General features: G+C 38.7%; 1 protein-coding gene across 1 annotated transcript in view; it reads right to left on the reverse strand.

The window, feature by feature from the left end:
- tbc1d15 (TBC1 domain family, member 15) overlaps window positions 1–19999 on the reverse strand; it is a 131855-nt gene that overhangs the window by 37364 nt on the left and 74492 nt on the right. The window contains exons 6-10 of the mRNA XM_039761918.1: window positions 17204–17303; window positions 13875–14072; window positions 7007–7135; window positions 2739–2842; window positions 2249–2343 (exon numbers count right to left, since the gene is read on the reverse strand). Of these exons, the coding sequence (XP_039617852.1) occupies window positions 2249–2343; window positions 2739–2842; window positions 7007–7135; window positions 13875–14072; window positions 17204–17303 (626 nt within the window). The remainder of the gene's footprint in view (window positions 1–2248; window positions 2344–2738; window positions 2843–7006; window positions 7136–13874; window positions 14073–17203; window positions 17304–19999) is intronic.

The raw sequence follows: 19999 nt of genomic DNA on the forward strand, positions 1-19999 counted from the left end.
ATGCCGACACACAAATGCTTTTGTGGTGTTTTTATATTCAAGCTTTGCATATTCCCCAATGTAATGACACAATACATTTTAAAGGTCTCACATACCATCTTTTGTGATTTTTTTTTTGTTCCTTCAAAACAGCATCAGAATGTATAGCAGTGTATTTGACTCACAGAGAAAAAAAAAGAGAAACAGTGAAAAGATTTATTTTGTGATTAAAGTGGAAATTTCAGCTTTAATCTCGAAATTTCCACCTTGTAATTTGCAATCTTGTAATTTATTTTATCATCAAAGTAGACCGTCATAAACGTCATCTTAAAACTGACCCAACATGCTTCTGGGGCTTCCTCCTGAACTGACAGCAGCGGCAGGGAGCAATCGCCACACAGAACACATTAAATTTATGATACCCCAGTCCTCCACACATTTAGAATCCTTAGATTTATTCTTGATATCACTTTCATGATGAAATGTGTTAAAAGTAGGTATGTTATATTTTACAGATAATTTGTTAACTTCACTTAAATAATGAATACTGTTAATAATTACATATATGGGGGCAGCATGGTTTGCTTGCAGGAAGTAATATCTCTGGTGTTCCCTGTCTGGAGTTTGCATGTTTTCATAGTGGATTTCCAGTGTATTCCGTTTTCCTTCCAAAGACATGAAGGTTTGGGGATATGGTGATGCTAAAATGACGCTAGTGTACGTGCGTGCTGCTATGCACTTTTTTGATGAGCTGATGCCCCGTCCAGCTTGCTGGAATGGACGTATCCTTGGAACATCCATCCTTTTCATAGATATTGTGACAAGTTTTCCTCGCAATTTAATGGATGTTTCAGGTAATTCACAACACAGTGAAATGTTTTCTCATCGTGATGATACCTTGCAGTGCCTCCTGGTGGAATATTCCAGACTCACGTAAAGTACGTGTGCAAGTACAAACAGTACAAAGCTTGCGTAGCAGAAGCGTCCGTAGGAGCACGCGTTGCGTGAAGTGTAAACTTGGCCTTAGGCTGTTGATTAAGTAAGCACTTTTGAAGCACTTTTGTCCTGGAGATGCATTTATCCACAGATCACAAGATGAAATCTGGCACTAGTTAATGGCATCACTTCTACTGTCATGTATGCATATACCTTCAAACAGAACATAGCATCCACTGAAAAAGTTTTCAAGGAATCACACTAACTAGAACTAAGGCATAAAACTTTCTTATTGGACATGAGCAGTTTACCAGTCAAGAATGGCATATTTTTATTGAGTAAAACCTGAAGCAAACTGACATGTCAAAAGAATATAAAAAAAACCAAAAGTGACTTCTTTGTGTGGGCAGACAATAATGTACAACTGCTTTTGAATGTTACAAATGCACTGTGAATGCTGCCAAAATAAATACACCAAAATATTTGAGTATATCAAGGAACAATACCTGACAGTAGATGAAGAGAAGTTATAAAAGGACTATCCCACACTAAAGATAAGATCATAGGAGACAAAACTGAAAACAGCACCTGACAATCATACTTCAGCATTTTCAAAAAGCAAAGTTTTCCTTGTCCTCACTGGCATTTGAGATCAAAGTTTAAGGGCTAAATAGTTTAAATCTTAAGAACATAAATTTGCCAAATGAGAGAAGACCATTCAGTTCATCAAGAATGTCTGTTTAGCTAATAGCTAAGCTGTCATAGTATCTTATCAAGATTTTTCTTAAAGGTTGTTAAAGTTTCTGCTTCAACTCCATGTCTCAGTAGTTTATTCCAGAGTCTCACAACTCTTTGCATTAAAAAAATCGTCCTTGCTTCAGTTTTAAATTTACCTCCCCTTAATTTCCACTGATGTCCTCTAGTACATGATTGACCCTTAAGCCAAAAGAATGTTACTGGATCTAATAAGAAATGGTGAGCAACTTCCCTGAAACAACTAATGGAAGAGCTAGGGACTGAACCCAAGACCTCAAACATGGAAAGCATGTACTCTGCCACTGAACTGTTTCCCCTGCTTATAATGTTTGTTTGGCCAATTTTTGATGACCCTCAATTTCATAATTATTTATTAAAATGCATTTAAATTGCAAAAACTGAAATGTATTTTCACAACCTTTAATTCTTAAATACACTTTTAACTTAATGAATAAGGAATTTTAAAGAATATTGTCTATTAAAAAAACAAGAACAAAAAGAAATATTTCACACTAAGACAAAAAATGTGAATGCTTAAGTGTGTTATTTTTCAGTCTACACTATAATTTGAAATTACCTATTAAGTTTTTGTAGTCTCTCAATCTTGAATTTCTTTTTTCTTGTTCTTCACTTATAGATTTCCACTGCAACTTCATTCTGAAATACTCATCACTAAAAAATTATACAGACTGAATCACATTTTATTTTTAAGAACACACATTTTTAAATCCATTCAGCATCAGATATAAAGGGAATTATTAAATAATTTTAATATCTATTCATCTCGTTTTTACACTTTACTGACAATTGAACAATAAAACATTAGAAACGCTTTCCTGTCGCCTCATATCACTATTGTGAAATAATCTAATGCAACTGTAATTCATTGGCTCTATGGCTCTTTCCTCACAAAAGACAATGAGCACATAAGTTAAATTAAAATTAAAAATACAAAAAATGTATAAATAACTGAAAGCAGTGACTGTGTAACTGCAGAAACTGAAATAATAACTATGCAAAGCTGAAAAACAATTTCCAAACATAAAAAAAAGTAAAAAAATACTCACGTTTTTCTCTTTTGCAGATCCTTTCTGTATTCTTTAGTGCTATCCCAAGGATAATAACCCAATAAAAACTTCCAGGCTTCCTTTCTTGCGACATGACAAAGTCCCTAAGAAAGTCAGCTCTTTTAATTAATAATGTAGCAAATGAAAATCAGGATGTTTTAATTCTATTGTCATTAAATTTTTGATGATATTTTACAAATGGAAATATATCTAGCAAAATGAATGCAACTTTTTAGCATACATTAACTATTTTTATGCAAGTTGTATGCTATATCGTTAATACAGGTGAAAGTGAAAGTTGATCAGATAACAATTCTGACTGTAAGAGGACTCTTTGGATTGTAAAGTGTCTGCCCCAGTATACTGTAACAAGAGGTCTTCTTGACTAACTTATAATTCCAGTTTACAATAGGAATGAAAATCTAATTGCAAAATGTACTGTACACAACATTTTTTTTTGAAGAAAAAAACCTGTAACACATTTGCATTTAATACTCCTAGCATGGAATTAATTTACATTATAATTTCTATGGTATGTGATTAAAGAAATATTTACTTCTTACTCCAACCCCGAGTCTAATCCTTAACCCATGAACTTTAAAGTAAAACCATGTCACTAAATTAGATGCAACAGCACACACTTTTATTAACACAGTGCAAATTATTTCAAAAATTGTATAGTATCCTATACAATATCCAGTAGAACTTTTATTGCAAGATGATTTGTGTTTTATTTTCAGTATACAGCACTTGAAAATAGAGAAGTCACATAAACTGATATTTTTGTACTAATTAGCTAACAAAGTTTCAAAAACATAAGTGCCAACTTGTTTACATTGAATATCTATTAACATAAAATGTCCAATACAAGCATTAAATCTGTATCAATATTACCCTATGAAAGGAGAAATGTAACTGAAATAAGTTCTCCATCGAGCTATCAATATTAGTAAAAACACAGTGATTTGTTAAAATTATATAAATAAGTAAAAACTTGGAAAAGAAAAGAACTTATTTATTGTATAATGGGAATATGAACGGTACACGATGGGCAAGAAGATCAGGGGCTTGCTGTGCATGTTCAATATCTGGGACTAAAAGATTGGAGCTAGGTGCAAGAGAGGGTCTTAAACCACAGAAGCCTGCCACCTCCCAGCGCCACTGTCAATTTCTAAAGCCACCACATGTTTACATCAGTGAGGGCAACTTTCCTATGTTATTAATTAGCTCAAATGCTGTGTTACAATAATAATCTGCAGATAATATTGTTTAATCAGTTTAATCTTATGTATGATTACATAACTGCTTTCCCCAAAACTGACTTTTGTTGTGCTCTATTAGTTAACTTATCTAAAGTAGCAGGTGAAGGGCACCGCAGAGACCTCACATGCATCCACAGTTACACATATTGGAGTGTTAGATGTGGGAAAACTGGCAACTTAACAGTTGTAGGAAGTAAATATTGAGGTAAAATTCAAATTAAGTGGCTATTTGACTTTTCTATACTGGCTATGACATAATCAGCTGCATATGTTAATACCAAAATAAAATTAATTTAGTGTTTATATGCTTCGAAGGATAAGTTACATCTCCCAATTAATACAACATGCACTGTGTTAACAGAGTCATGTAATCAGTGAAACATGCTGTTAGCAGAATAAGCAAAAGAGCATACTTCATGGCTGAATTATTGAGTATAGGTAGCGACAGGCAAAGTCATTTTCTAATTCTGGATTTGAACGCAGGCATAAACACATGCACATGCTAATATAAATCAGGTAGATCAGGACAATATTACTCTTTATAAACCCTATGCTAAAATCCCCTCAATATTATATTTCCCTTTGTTGTTACACTAGGGGGAATCCCCATTACTGCAATTGTATTAAAGTTCAAGCCTTGCACTGCATTTTAATATTTACGAATGTCAATACTAGTTTACTTAAATTATAGTTGGATAACCTCTTAATGGATTCAGTATATCGTTATTTTAAAGATTTTGTTACGATTAGTATTTATATATTTGCAATATTTAAATACAGAAAAATACACAATATTGCTCACTTCAATAATGGATTAACTTTAATACAAAGCCATCAAACAGAATATCTATTATTGCTGTGGTTTCAAAGGATTCAGCATTGTAAAATTTCACTGGTACTGGTATCAAATACAGAGAATCTTGTATTGACACATCCCAACAGGTTGCAGTGGAGCAGTAATAAGTGCTGCTTTTCTAATAGTTTCAGAATCATCAGCTCAAATTACTATATCTACACAGTCTCTGAGGGGATTGCACATGATCACTGTGGATTTTCTCCTGGCACTCCATCTACCCTCCACATCCCAACAGCATGCACATTACATTGATTGGTGAGTTTGGCTGGGTGTGGGAGTTGTTATGACTTTTAATAACATCCCAGCAAATACTGATTACTGCCTTGCATGGAACACTTTTGAAATTCAACTATGCAGCTCTATATTTGGATATGCCAAGTTTACAAAATGAATGAGGTAATGAGTATTTGCATATGTCTAAAGTATGAAAGAATTGATGAAATACTTAGATGCTGTTTCATAAGTAAGGGGAGGGAGAAAAATGAATGTTAAAGCCGATTGAAACCGGAAAACTTTTGCTCTTCTGCTTTGCAAAGATTGAATCCATGTAGTCATCTATGACTGAATAAAGACTGATTGATTGAACTATTCCTGTCTTCCTCTGGGGTTACTTCCACAACAGCATTATGTGTTTGGCCAATGGAAAATATGTTATACAAAAACAAATGAAATTCAATGGAATATTGTTACTTTAGTGGAGACTGCAGTGTTCTCCTTTGCCGGAAACAACAACAGTAAGGATTTTTTAATTTAAGAAGAGACTATCTCTTATAATAGTTCATTTAAATCAACATTAAAGCACAAATAAATACAGTACATCTATCCATCTATCCTCTTCTGCTTATCCGAGGTCGGGTCGCGGGGGGAGCAGCTTGAGCAGAGATGCCAAGACTTCCCTCTCCCTGGCCACTTCTTCTAGCTCTTCCGGGAGAATCCTGAGGCATTCCCAGGCCAGCCGGGAAACATAGCCCAGTCCCTCCAGTGTGTCCTGGGTCTCCCCCGGTTGGACATGCCTAGAACACCTCACCAGGAAGGCGTCCAAGAGGCATCCTGATCAGATGCTCGAGCCACCTCATCTGACTCCTCTCGATGCAGAGGAGCAGCGGCTCTACTCTAAGCCCCATCCGGATGACTGAGCTTCTCAGCCTGTCTTTAAGGGAAAGCCCAGACACCGTGCGGAGGAAACTCATTTCAGACGCTTGTATTCGCAATCTCGTTCTTTCGGTCACTACCCACAGCTCATGACCATAGGTGAGGATAGAAAGGTAGATCGAGTGGTAAATTGAGAGAAACTTTGCCTTACGGCTCAGCTCCTTTTTCACCATGACAGACTGATGCAGAGCCCGCATCACTGTGGTCGCCGCACCGATCCGCCTGTCGATCTCACGCTCCATTGTTCCCTCACTCGTGAACAAGACCGCGAGATACTTGAACTCCTCCACTTGGGGCAGGATCTTGCTCCCAACCCTGAGAGGGCACTCCACCCTTTTCCGGCTGAGGACCATGGTCTCGGATTTAGAGGAACCGATTCCCATCCCAGCCGCTTCACACTCAGCTGCGAACCGATTCAAAGAGAGCTGAAGATCACGGCCTGATGAAGCAAATAGGACAACATCATCTGCAAAAAGCAGTGACCCAATCCTGAGTCCACCAAACCGGACCCCCTCAACACCCTGGCTGCGCCTAGAAATTCTGTCCATAAAAGTTATGAACAGAATCGTTGACAAAGGGCAGCCCTGGCGGAGTCCAACTCTCACCTGAAACGGGTTCGACTTATTGCCGGCAATGCAGACCAAGCTCTGACACCGGTTGTACAGGGACCGAACAGCCCTTATCAGAGGGTCCGGTACCCCATACTCCCGGAGCACCGCCCACAGGATTCCCCAAGGGACACGGTCGAACGCTTTTTCCAAGTCCACAAAACACACGTAGACTGGTTGGGCAAACTCCCATGCACCCTCCAGGACCCTGCTAAGGGTGTAGAGCTGGTCCACTTCTTAAAGAGGGGGACCACCACCCCGGTCTGCCAATCCAGAGGCACTGTCCCCGATGTCCATGTGATGTTGCAGTACATATTGTAATAAAAATACAGTACATAATGGACTAAAATCAAAACAAAAAGTAAAAGGTCTAGAAACAAATTAACATACCCCTTTGAAAATACTGTGCTTTATGTAATTAACGTTTTGCATTTTTCCCTCATTGTCCATATTTGCATTCCAGTCCTCAAGAGTCACAGGCTCTTTCCTCTGGACGTCTGGCCTTGAACCTAAGTCAACCTGCAAAGAAAAAAAAAATATATATATATATTTCTTGGTCTCCATAACTATAAGTCAGTCTGGAAAAACAATCCTATTAACAAAAGCATTATATGGAAGCTATGAATTTGAATGAAACATATTTGATCCAGATATGAATTGTCATTATGTCTTGTGTCAGTTGCCATTCGCAAACAATAAGGATGCTGTTTTGTAATTTGTACATATTAACAAATCATTTGTAGGAAAAGTTTTTATTACATTTGTGGAAAGAGCTCAATCAGATGGAGTATCAGATTTCACACAAAGAAGATAATACAGGCAGTCCCCGGGTTACGTACGAGATAGGGACTGTAGTTTTGTTCTTAAGTTGAATTTGTATGTAAGTTGGAACAGGTAAATTATTTTAATAAATGCTATTGTTGACCGACTGTAACCAAGTGTGATGCCACTGAATGCTGGAGTTTCACCTCTCTCTGAACTTTTTATTATTTCTACTTTATTTTCCATGGTGATGGTTTTTCTCTTCTTTATTGTATCACCAGCACTTTTATCAGATTTGTGTTTCAGAGACATTGTTGAAGGATGAAGACAAAATGTTAAGATCAGCTCTTCTGCACAGCACTGTACACACTATCACAGCAGGAAGGCACCCCTTGTCAACATGTCTGGTGTACTGACGACAGACAACTTCCTGCTACGTACGTAACAGTACAAGCAGGCTTGCTACTGAGAATGAATGGGGGTGGTGTGGGGCGATTCACCATTCGCCCACCACACAGTCACCTCCACTTGCATACAGTATGCTGCCTGTAGCGTCTGCCAACTGAGAAAGAACAGGGTGCGGCCAAAGGCAGGTAGTGAATCGCCCACCACCACCCCCATTCGACAAGCAGCCACCCGAGGCACACTAAACAATGCTGCCCCCCGCCGACCCATTCACCCTCAATGGCCTCCATTCAGCCACAACCGGGTCAACACTTGCAACATCACTAGCCGCCCACCGAGAACGAACGGGGCAGTCAGGGGCAGTCAGGAGCAGTAGCTGCGGTGGCGTGGTGGGTGGGCAGCGAACCGCCCCATTAAGCCTCCATCCTGCACATGAGCGGTAGCTGTGGCCCCCAGGTCACCGCTTGCCGCACACCCAGCCGCCCACTGAGAATGAATGGGGTGTGGCTCCCACCGCCCCATTCACCAACCGGAGCCGCTCGAGTGACATTACCCTGCGCAAGCAGCAAAATCGCCCCCAGGCCAAAGATGATGGAGCAGCAGTTACTGAGGAGCCTGTGTCGTGTCCCCCAGACAAATGATGGAGCAGCTGCAGCCCCGTTTGTAAGTCGTTTGCCGAATGTCCGTAACTTGGGGACTACCTGTACATACATGCATTTTAAAACTTTCTTAATTCAATTAATGATTGAAATCACCAGAGCCTAACCTAGCAGAGCTGGATGCAAGGCAGGAAATAACCAAGCACAGGTTGCCCATCCATAAGATCACACACACATACACCCACACTAACAATACAGACAGTTTAGAGTGTCTATTTAACACAACCTGCATGTCTCTGTGGATGCGAGAGGAAATTAGAGTACCCCGAGGCTAATCCATAAAGATATAAGAAGAATATACAAGGAATCTTAGTGGTCATATCGCTGTTCTCAAGCAGACAACACAAATAAAGCAGCTGAAAAGACAAGCATCACTGCTCAAAAAAAAAATGACAGAAACATTTAATCATCACAGCCCAACATCAAGTCAGTTAAGCTTTAGTGATATCAATTTGTCCAGTTAGGAAGCATAAGCAACTTGCTTTGGTGCAAATGAAAGTGACAACAGGTACACTGTAGAAACAACAGCGAGACAACCCCCAAAAAGGGAATGGTTTTGCAGGAGGTGGCCAAAGACAATTGCTCTCTCCTAATTGATTCTTATCTAGTTCTGCTATTGTCCTTGTCACTACTGGCAGCATGAGGCAGTACCTGTAGCAGATTCAGATTGCACAGGTAATCCAGCTCCACCAGGATGGCACATTCATATGTGTCTTCACAAGAAGGTTTGTTGTGTCTTACAGCACAGTCTCAAGAGTATGGAGGAGATGGGCCATTAAACATGTATAGCTGGACAGTGCTGTAGGGCATCAGCAGGATGGTTATCTGCTCCTTTCTGCGAGGATGACCAGGAGAAACACTGCTAGAGCCCTACAAATTGAACTCCATCTAGGAACTGATGTGCATGTTTCTAATCAAACTGTCAGAAACAGACTCCATGAGGGTGGCATTAAGGTCCAACATCCTCCAGTGGAACCCGTGCCCACAGCCAATCACTGTGCAACTCGATTGGTATTTGCCATAGAATACCATAAACGGAAGCTCCACTATTGGCGTCCAATTCTCTTCACAGATAACAACAGGTTCACACTGAGCATATGTGACAGACCCGAAAGAGTCTTTGGATACTATGGTGAATGTTATGCAGTCTGCAACATCATAAAGCATGACCAGTTTGGAGGTGGGGCAGTGATGTTCAGGAGAGGCATATCCTTAGAGAATCGCATAGACCTTCACATGCTGGGCAACAGTGCCCTGATTGCTCTTAGATACCGGGATGAAATCCTCAGAGCCACTGTCAGACTTTAAGCTGGGAGGAGATCATAGGACACCATCAGCTGTCTCATCAGGAGCATGCCCAGACATTTTCAGGCACAGGTATACAGGCACACGGGGGCCATATACACTACTGAATCACACTATGAGTTGCCATGATAAAATTCATACAATTTAGATCAGCCTGTGATTTCAAGTTTTGACTTTAATCTTCGGTGTAATGTTGCATCCAGCCCCCAATGGGTTGGTGATTTTGTTTTCCACTGACAACTGTTGCATCTTTTTGTTCTCAACAAATTAGAAAGCATTACTCAGCAAAGAATTCCCCTTGAATATTTCATTAATCGAGATATGACTTAAGTGTTCCCTTAATATTACTGAGCAGCACATACTCCAATATGCAAGAACAGATCCAAAAGGCTATTATTTAAGCAATTCCTGAAAATGAGTGTAAATAATGACAATAAACTTGAAATTCAATGATATGCTGCTTACTTACCTGAGAGTTAAGGAGCCAGTGGAAGAACTAAGAACAAGGTTTGAAGCAACCATGTGCAGGGCATATTGGAAATGATATGCATATCTTACTGTATCTACTTTATTTATCTATTGTAGAATGAGGTGCATGGTTTTCATCTGTATAAAGAGGACAAGAGCTGTAAACATTTTCCAAAATAGAACACTAAGTTAGCAGGAAAAACAAGGGATACAAAGATGTTTTAAGGTAAACCAATAAGTAGTCCTTCCTCCCATGCTAATACTTTTAACTGCTTTCAAAAATTTATCCTATAATAACATTGAAATTTACAGAAAATTGGATAAGTGGGACATTGGCCACATGGAACATTCCAACACACTGAGCTTGAATAAAAGTAAAAATTTTATTTGTGCTGAATCTGCATGTAAGCCCAATGTCTATGTCAGTTTCCTCTGGTTTGAATCTAAACTGACCTACATAAATGACCAGTGTTAGGAACTTGACATAGGGCTCCATTCAGATATGTTTTCTGCTTTGTTTTACCTCTTACCCATAGATGCAGACACAAATATCCTTGTTAACTGTAATTCTCTGTATATTTTCAGTTACACTAGTTTTATTGTTGAGGGTCAAAGACAGCCCAAACCTATTTTGGTATGTATGGATATAATATACAAGGAACTCTTATATTCAAGGGGTTTTACTTGATAAGTTTCATAATGCACTCAAATCTCATTGTGCTTGTTACACAAACGTCATCATTTAACATACATAGGTTCTGAGTTGTCAGTTCTAGCAGTGTGTGGAACCTCTTTTGGCCTTCAGAATAGCATGAACTCGTCTGGGAATGGACTCTTAGAAGCTAGATGTGTCATTCAGGAATGTTGTACCATGCAGAAATTATTTCAGTTGCACAAACTTACTGCAAAGAGACCTTTCCGCCTCATTCTATATGTGCCTTGTGATATGGTGCATTATCATACAAGAAATATTCATCTTAGTGTAAATAACCTTTAGTCAGAAAATGGATGAACACTGTCAGAAACCAGGTTTGGTTACACTTTGCCATTCAGGCATTCTTCAAGTGGATATCAGAGCCTCTACTGAGTTTTCAGAATATATTCTGCACACCATCATCACACTTACAACACTGGCCTGTAGTGTTGAAATGGCTTGTGCCCAATTCTGGTTCTGCAATCAGCATTATGCAAAAGGAATCTTTTGTCCACTCCTCAACAGACCAGTTTTGATGCTTCTGTGTCCACTGAAGACACACTTCCTTGTTTTTCGCAGATCACATCAGCAATGGACATGGTCATTGTAGCCCATTCAAGACAAATTCCAGTAAGCAGTGCTTTCTGAAATAACATTCTGCACACACATGTTAAATCTGGATGAGATATGCCTGGTGGTGGCCCATTTGTTTACTTGTATAATTATCACCATTCTCATTTCTTACATAATCCACAAGCCATTTTCATTCATGATATTTTCTATCACTGCAACTTTTTTGACTTTCACACCATTCTTGGAAAACCCTTGAAATGGCTGTACCTGAAAAGTCCATGACAGCAGCCAGCTGGAAGGAATAACCAACATGCCCAGTGCTAATAGACATTCCACTTTCAAAGTCACTAAAGGTTACTCATTTTCCCTAATCCAACATTTAAGTGAATACTAACTGAAGGCATAAAAATTGGTCTTCATGATTTATATTACATGCTGCCATTGTGATGCATGACATGTTAGAATATAGAATTTATATGATGGTGGGGGATGTGACTAAAAATCTGGCAGCTCAGTGTCTATATAAAAAAAATAGTAAATGAATAATCTCTTTAAAAAGTAAAAACAGAACTATGTTAACTGTCCCAATCTCCACATTCATTACATTAGCAAACTTCCATTTCTGTGTGTGACAATTGTTTCCTTTAACCACCGTTCTTTTATTATGTACTTGTATGTAACTTTTTTTGCACAAACCAGTTTGCTGCTACGCATTGTACCCTGCATACAGACAGCCCTAGCCAACAAAACAGTCAGAAGTAGTGAGTGAACAGTTTAAGACTGAAGTAGAACAAACTTAACCATAGCTGAATACATTGTCAGTTTGGGAACTCTGTGATTTTCTTGTTAACTACAACAATAATGGAAAAAGATATTTCAAAAATGTATTGTATTGTGAACCAAAAATTAAGATACATATAGGCATGTGCGATATACATCGTTTACGATTATATCTTAATTGCTGTTTAAACGATGTGTGAGATTAAATTATCGAGTATGTAACTGGCTTTGCAAAAAAAAGAAACATAGTTCATTCACTAATGTAACAGTATAGACCACTGAGCATGCACAAAGCAAGTTGCGTAGGCGTGCACATCCAGCAAGCCGCAAGTTAGCATTGCTCCCTGCCTCAAAATGAGTGAACAAACAGCGACAGATGATAAAACAACCTTGCCATCTACATCGTCAGAGTTAATTGCCAGACGTGGTTCATTCTCGCTCGCATGGCAGTGGTTTGGTTTTGAAAAGACGGCAATCTGCAAACTATGTGGTAAATCAGTTGCCGTTAAAGACAGCTCAACAACTAACTTGTTTCACCATTTGCGAACTGCGTACAGAATACAAAAAGCTTAAGGAGTCAACTGTCCAGCACAAGTCTAAAGTAACCAAGGTACAAGCACAAAAACACACTCAGCAAACTTTAGCAGACTCATTCTGCAAAAAAAGTGCTTTACAACAAGAAAAGCAACAGATGGCATGACATAACAAACGTGGTCACCAATTACATCGCAAAAGATATGGTGCCAATTCAAGTAGTTGAGAGAGATGGTTTTAAACATTTTTAAACTTTTGAATACTTTAGACCCAAGGTACACACTGCCTGGCCGAAAATATTTCAGTCAAACAGCTCTGCCTAAGTTGTATGATTCGTGTTGCCAAACTCTGACGCATAAACTGCAAAAGGTTTCACATTTTGCCACAACAACGAATTTATGGTCAAGCTGAACATCCGAGCCATACCCTTCCCTGACGGTGCATTTCATTGAAGAAAACTTGCAACTGCAAAGCTTCTGTTTGCAAACATTATACTCCCCACAAGATCACACTGGCGACATCACTGCACAAGGTCTGAAAGATGTGCTGGCATCATGGTCACTGCGAGAAGACCGCATGGTTTGCATGACAACAGACAGCAGTGCTAATGGTGTCAGTGCACTACGGATTAATAACTGGAAGAGGCTACCTTGTTTTGGGCATAGGCTTCATATTGTGATTGGTGAGTAATTTGGGGTTCCTCTATAAAATGCAGTTTAGGTTAAATTGATCTTATTTATTATGACGTTTAAAAATACAAAAAGACCTGATAAGTAAAGCTATAGATGACAAAAATATAATTGAATATAATTTCAAATAATACATTATCTTGGAATTATCGTTATCGTCAAAGTCCCAGAAAATATCAAGATATTTTTTTTCCAATATAGAAGAGCTGTTGATCTGAAGTTGGAGCATTGTGTTACAAAAATAAAGTCATCACTGCACATGTAGTGATCAAAATTTTTATGAAGTTAAAAAGGGTTGTTTATATACTGTACATATTTAGATTAATAGAAATAGGCATGGAGATTACACAGAGCAACTTAAAAACAAAACTACGAGTACGGAGACTTACTCGAGTAATAACCTCAAATCCTGGCTCTTCCTGGTGGTTAATTTCAAGTCCAGGTATTGCTTCATTCAGTAAGTCTGCCATTTCTGTTGGTGGTCGTTCTTGATGTACTTGATCAGATCCTTGAAATGCATCAATTAGGTACTTTGTAACTTTAGAGAAACTACCCATTGTTGTTGTATAAGGATCTTTCTTAAATTTCTAGAAAAAAAATGTCAAACATTAAATTAATTTGAGATTAGAAAAAAATAAAAGAAACAAGCAATTCATCTAATTTAAAAGAATAACATTATCAAAACATTTCAGGTAATTTAAGCCAAGATGTTTGCTGTCTTCTACAGTAACATCATGAGATATATTAAGTTAGGAGCTGAGCTGCTCGAAAAAGGCTAGAATCAGTGGAAGCGACATGGAGAAGAAATCCATACCAGATATAGACAGCAAGAGAGGCAGAAAGAGATAGAGAAATAGATCAGCAAAGGAAAGAATGATCCCTGAAACATTTTTTTAAGTAGCAGAGTACTGCAAGAAGTAACACTCTTCGTTGGTATGCTCCAAGTCATGAAAGTAGGATATCCGTTAATAATAATAATAATTATACATTAATAATAATAACATAATATAAAATTTTATGTATATAACATCTTTCCCTAATTCAAAATGATTCACAGAAATTCAGAAATAACAGTGTAGGAACAACACTAGATACATACAATATAATGTCCGTAATATAACACTAAATAAAGATAAATACAGGATATACTAAACTTTTAAAGAAACATTAAGACACAATAAACAAGAGTAAAATACAAAAATACAAATAGTATGAGAAAATCATGAACAAATAATATAATTTGCGGAATAAACACAAGTCATCCTGAGCATCTTGGGTAAGTTAAATGCCTTTCTGAATAAATGTGTTTTAAGTTGTTTTTTAAAAAGAATATGTTGAGTCTGTTATCTCATATATTAGGGTAGGTCACGTCAAACTCTGGGTTGAATAGAGATGAAGGCTCTGTCACCTATAGAGCACAGGCTAATTTGGGGCACTCAAAATTAATGGACCTTAGTGGGTGAACAGGAACGGAGTGATGGAGGAAGTTACTGATGTAGTCTGGTGCTACACCTTTTACAGTTTAATAAGTTATTAACAGAATGTATTCTTCAGTCATGTAAGATACAGGAAGCCAGTGAAGGAAGAGCAGGGTTTCTGTTATGTGCTCGCTTTTGCGGGTCTGTGTAAAGAATCTAGTAGAGAGTCTTAAACCAACTTAAGCTGTAATAACAGATAAGAAGGGGCACATGTGAGATTTAATAAAAGCATAAGCAAGATTCTTAGCATTGGAAAAGGAGAGGAATGAGCCAACATGGGATATGTTACGGGGGTGGAAAAAAGAAAGTTTCTTATTGTGATTTATGTGGGTAAAATAAAAAAGATAAGAATCAAAAATGAATGTCTAGCACATCATCACCAAGGGTGACTGTAAAGGAGCAAACGTTAGTAAGCAGAGAATTAGTGCAAATTAGCATGACTTCAGTTTTGCTGCAGTTTTAAATTTTAAAGTTATATTCCATACAGTTTTAAATTTCACTGAGGCACTGGCTCTATCTCACTCCTGCATGTCTTCTTCTTTTCTTTAACCTCCATACTCTTTCTCTTTTCCCCTAACACTCGCACTTCCCTTTTTAAAGTGGGGTGAGGTACAGCTGCAATAATCACAGCTCCAGTGCTAATGAGGGACACAGGCGAACCTGCACGTGTGCATGAAGTGCTGGGCAATCTGTTCCCACATCTCACTGCTCAGACCACACTACCATGCCCCACCCGAAGACGCAATTGTCAATTATTATTTACTTATTTAAAACCTGCCAATCAGCCATGGACTGCCAATCAGCGGCAGACCTCACTTTACCACAGCCCCCCTCATCTTGTCTTGAGCTATGAGCTGTTGTAATGTAAATGTAACTTGGATGTAGTCACCTCAATTAGAGATGCAAACACATTCGATTTTTGCCAAGTTCCAGTTAAACCTAGCATATCAGGGTTGCAGTCTGTAATGAGTTCTGACAGTACTATTTGCTTTGACAATGACAAATTTTGTGTTAAACAAAGCACTGTTAGCAGCTAAGAGTTCTTTGTACACACATCCACATCCAGACTTTATTTCAATGTAGCACAGATGTGGCACACTGACACCCTTATTCCCAAAACCCTCTTTATGATATATTCCAGAACAAGTGCTGCCGGTGAACTTCACAGTTGTATCCCGATAATGGCACCGGCCCAATTCTCAGTACAAAAATTTGGGGTGCTGCACAATACCAATGTCTTTTAGGACATTTCAGTCTGACCATTTGCTCTGGACAAATTGTTTAATATGCAGAAGTTTATTGTGAGAGTATTTCAGCATAGTGGAAAGCCAGTACTTATCTGAGAATGGCAAGCCAACTAAAAGACAAATTAGCAAAGCAGGGAAGGTGAGAGGCAACCACAAATCAGGAAGAAACCCACAGAAGCACAATGATGCCACTGGAGGTTTGATCCATCACAAATGTAGGAAATAATATAAGATACATGTAAACATAATTACCACAGCTCAGTGGTTACTGCACAAAACAGTGGACAATCATCAGATGTGATCACCCTAGAACTGCAAGCCCCCAAGAAAAGCTGATGGCAAAGGGACAATGATCCACACAAATGTCATGAAACAGAGCGTGAAATACATAAAACTGCAATCAAAGGACCGATCAGGTAGACACCGCTCCCCATAGTAGTCCCCATGGTAGAAATCCAAATATGCTCCCTGAAGTGAAGTAATTTTAAAGAAAGTAGCTCAGAGATGAACATTAGGAACTTTTAAAATGTTTGTTTCCTGCCAGTGTTAGTTGAATTTGGAAGAAAAAGACAATAATTTTATAATACTTTAATAGCAGAGCGGAAAAAAGAAGGCAGGTAAGCAAGAAAATAATAAACAGTTGTTTAGGAAGGGTAATCAAACAGGAGTCCCATGGGAAAAACAGGCCAGCTAGTCTCTAAATGTTATAGAAATCCTGATACCAATTAAGACAGGTGTTTGGTTCTAGGTGTTTTATTTGCTTACTGTGAGTTTATGTTTCTATTATATTTCTTTGCTATTTTTCCAAAATGTTTTCAGCCAACAATTATATTCAAGTCTGTAAGCCATTTTGCATTCAGGGGATAAAACTAAACAAGTCCTTGTGATAACTATTTAACATAAACAAAATGACTCCTCATTTTAAAAATTTGATTTCGTGTTTTTTCTTGCATGTGTCCTCTGTGCAGCAATTCACTATTCCTGTATAAATACCTGTATAAGGCCAAATGTGGTGTCATCAAGTAGATTCTCAAAGGATTGTGAGAGACCTTTGCTGTTGTTGTTGGCAACCAAAACGTCCTTCTCAGGAGACCTAAAAAATGAATAGGAACACTGTTATTTGTCCCATTGTATAAAGCATCATGAAGTAATATAATTACCAAACTTTGCATATAATCATTCCTAGGTGTATTACACCACACAATAGAATTAACTTCAGTTAATGTGTGCCTATTGAAATATATTGTTGGATATATCACCTTAATTGTTTTTCATCTTTCTATGTTGATATTTAATAAGAAAAATTCAGCAGCTTTGATTGTATGAATAAAAAAGGTTTAAAATAACAAACATGCTGAATCAATTTACATCTGCTTTCTTTTTCAATAATGTTTACATGAATGGTAAGTTGCCTGTGAATGGCGTTCAGAAAATGTACTACCTACCTACCTACATAATGTTCGGGACAAAGACACATTTATCCTTGTTTACCCCTCTTCTTCACAGTTAAAATTACAAGTCAAACAATTCAGACATGATTAAAGTGTACATTGTAGACTCTAATTTAATTGTATTTGCATACATTTCCTTCACACCATGTAAAAATTACATTTTTTATACACTTCTGTTCTTCCATTTCAGGACACTATCATGTTTGGGACAATTGGCATCATAGGTGTTTGTAATTTATCAAGCATGTTTCATTGCCACATCAGTGCAGGCATATGATATCTAGGCTTGATTCTACCTACAGACTACCTCTGTAGTTGTCATTGTTCAAAATGAGGACAAAACCTTTGCCTATGTAAATCAAAGAAGACATTATGAAGCTGAAAAACAAGAATGGAGCCATTAGAGACATTGGTAAAACCTTATGATTACCTAAATCAACTCTCTGAAATATCATTAAGAAGAAAGAATGCACTGGTGTGGTCAGTAATCACAAAGAGACTGGTAGGCCAAGGTAGACCTCCACTTCTGATGACTTGGGGCCTCATGCATAACGCCGTGCAAAGAATTCAAACTATAACATGGCATACGGACAAAAGCAGAAATGTGTGTATGCACAAAAAACTCCAGATGCATAAACCTGTGCGAACACCAACTTCTTCCGGTACATAAATCAGACATAAAATCTGTAAGCTTAAAATGCCGATTTTTCAAAACTTTTAAGGAACATTGAAATATCTTCGTAGTACATGTTTAATTCGTGCAAGCAAAGAAGTAGGTCCAGATGGAGTATCGCCATGACTGTTGAAGGCCTGTGCGTTGGAGCTGGGGAGTCCTCTATAGCGCATCTTCAACCTGAGCTTGGAACTGTGGAAAGTCCTGAGGTTTTAGAAAACATCTTGCATCACCCCAGTCCCAAAAGTATCACGTGCTGGTGAGCTGAATGACTTCAGGCCTGTCACCCTGACATCACATGTGATGAAGACCATGCAGCGGCTGCTGCTTCACCACCTGAGGCCAGAGGTCTGCCAAGCCTTCGACCCTCTGCAGTTCACATACCAGGAGAAGGTGGGAGAGGGGGATGCCATCCTCTACATGCTACACCGATCCTTCTCTCACTTGGACAGAGGCAGTGGTACAGTAAGAATTATGTTTCCGGACTTGTTCAGTGCCTTCAACACCATCCAGCCTCTGCTCCTTAGGGACAAGCTGACAGAGATGGGAGTAGATTCATACCTGGTGGCATGGATCATGAACTATCTTACAGAAAGACCTCAGTATGTGCGTTCTGGGAACTGCAGGTCTGACATTGCGGTCAGCAGCACAGGAGCACCGCATGGGACTGTGCTCTCTCCGGTCCAGTTCAGCCCATATACATCGGACTACAAATTCAACTCGGAGTCCTGCCCTGTGCAAAAGTTCGCTGATGACACTGCTATTGTAATAATAATAAATTGGACTGGACTGCCAATACTGATGATCTGTGCAAGGGAGGACAGAACTGACTATACTTCCTTAGAAGGCTGGCGTCCTTCAACATCTGCAATAAGATGTTGCAAATGTTCTATCAGACGGTTGTGGTGAGCGCCCTCTTCTATACGGTGGTGTGCTGGGGAGGCAGCATAAAGAAGAGGGATGCCTCATGACTGGACAAACTGGTGAGACGGGCAGGCTCTATTGTAGACATGGAGCTGGACAGTTTGACATCTGTGGCAGAGCAACGGGCGCTAAGCAGGCTCCTGTCAATCATGGAGAATCCACTGCATCCACTGAACAGAATCATCTCCAGACAGAGGAGCAGCTTCAGCAACAGACTGCTTTCACTGTCTTGCTCCACTGACAGACTGAGGAGATCGTTCCTCCCCCACACATGCGATTCTTCAGTTCCACCCAGGGGGGGTAAACGTTAACATTATACAATGTTATTGTATGTTATACCTGCCTTGCACTCTTCACCTTGCATTTTTCAACTTGCACTGCATTTTTATTACTATTTAATTAATATTGTTTTTATCAGTATGCTGCTGTTGGAGTATGTGAATTTCCCTTTGGGGATTAATAAAGTATCTAACTATCTAATTATTCCATCCATCTATCCTTCCCTTGTTGCGCCAGCCCCAGCAAGAATACAGCACAAGGCAGGAACAATCCGTAAAGAGGGTGCCAGCTCCTCACTAGTGCTGCGGCACCGTGTCCTCACATGTTTAATTATTAACAACATAGATTATTTAAATGAAGTTAAAGTTTTATCTGTATAATATAATAAACATATTTTGCTGCATTTCATCTTAAAAATGATATTGTCATCATATGTAAATACGCGCTTTATAAAGTGGCTCA

This window comes from Polypterus senegalus, chromosome 8, assembly GCF_016835505.1.
Source record: "Polypterus senegalus isolate Bchr_013 chromosome 8, ASM1683550v1, whole genome shotgun sequence".
Classification (NCBI taxonomy): Eukaryota; Metazoa; Chordata; class Cladistia; order Polypteriformes; family Polypteridae; genus Polypterus; species Polypterus senegalus.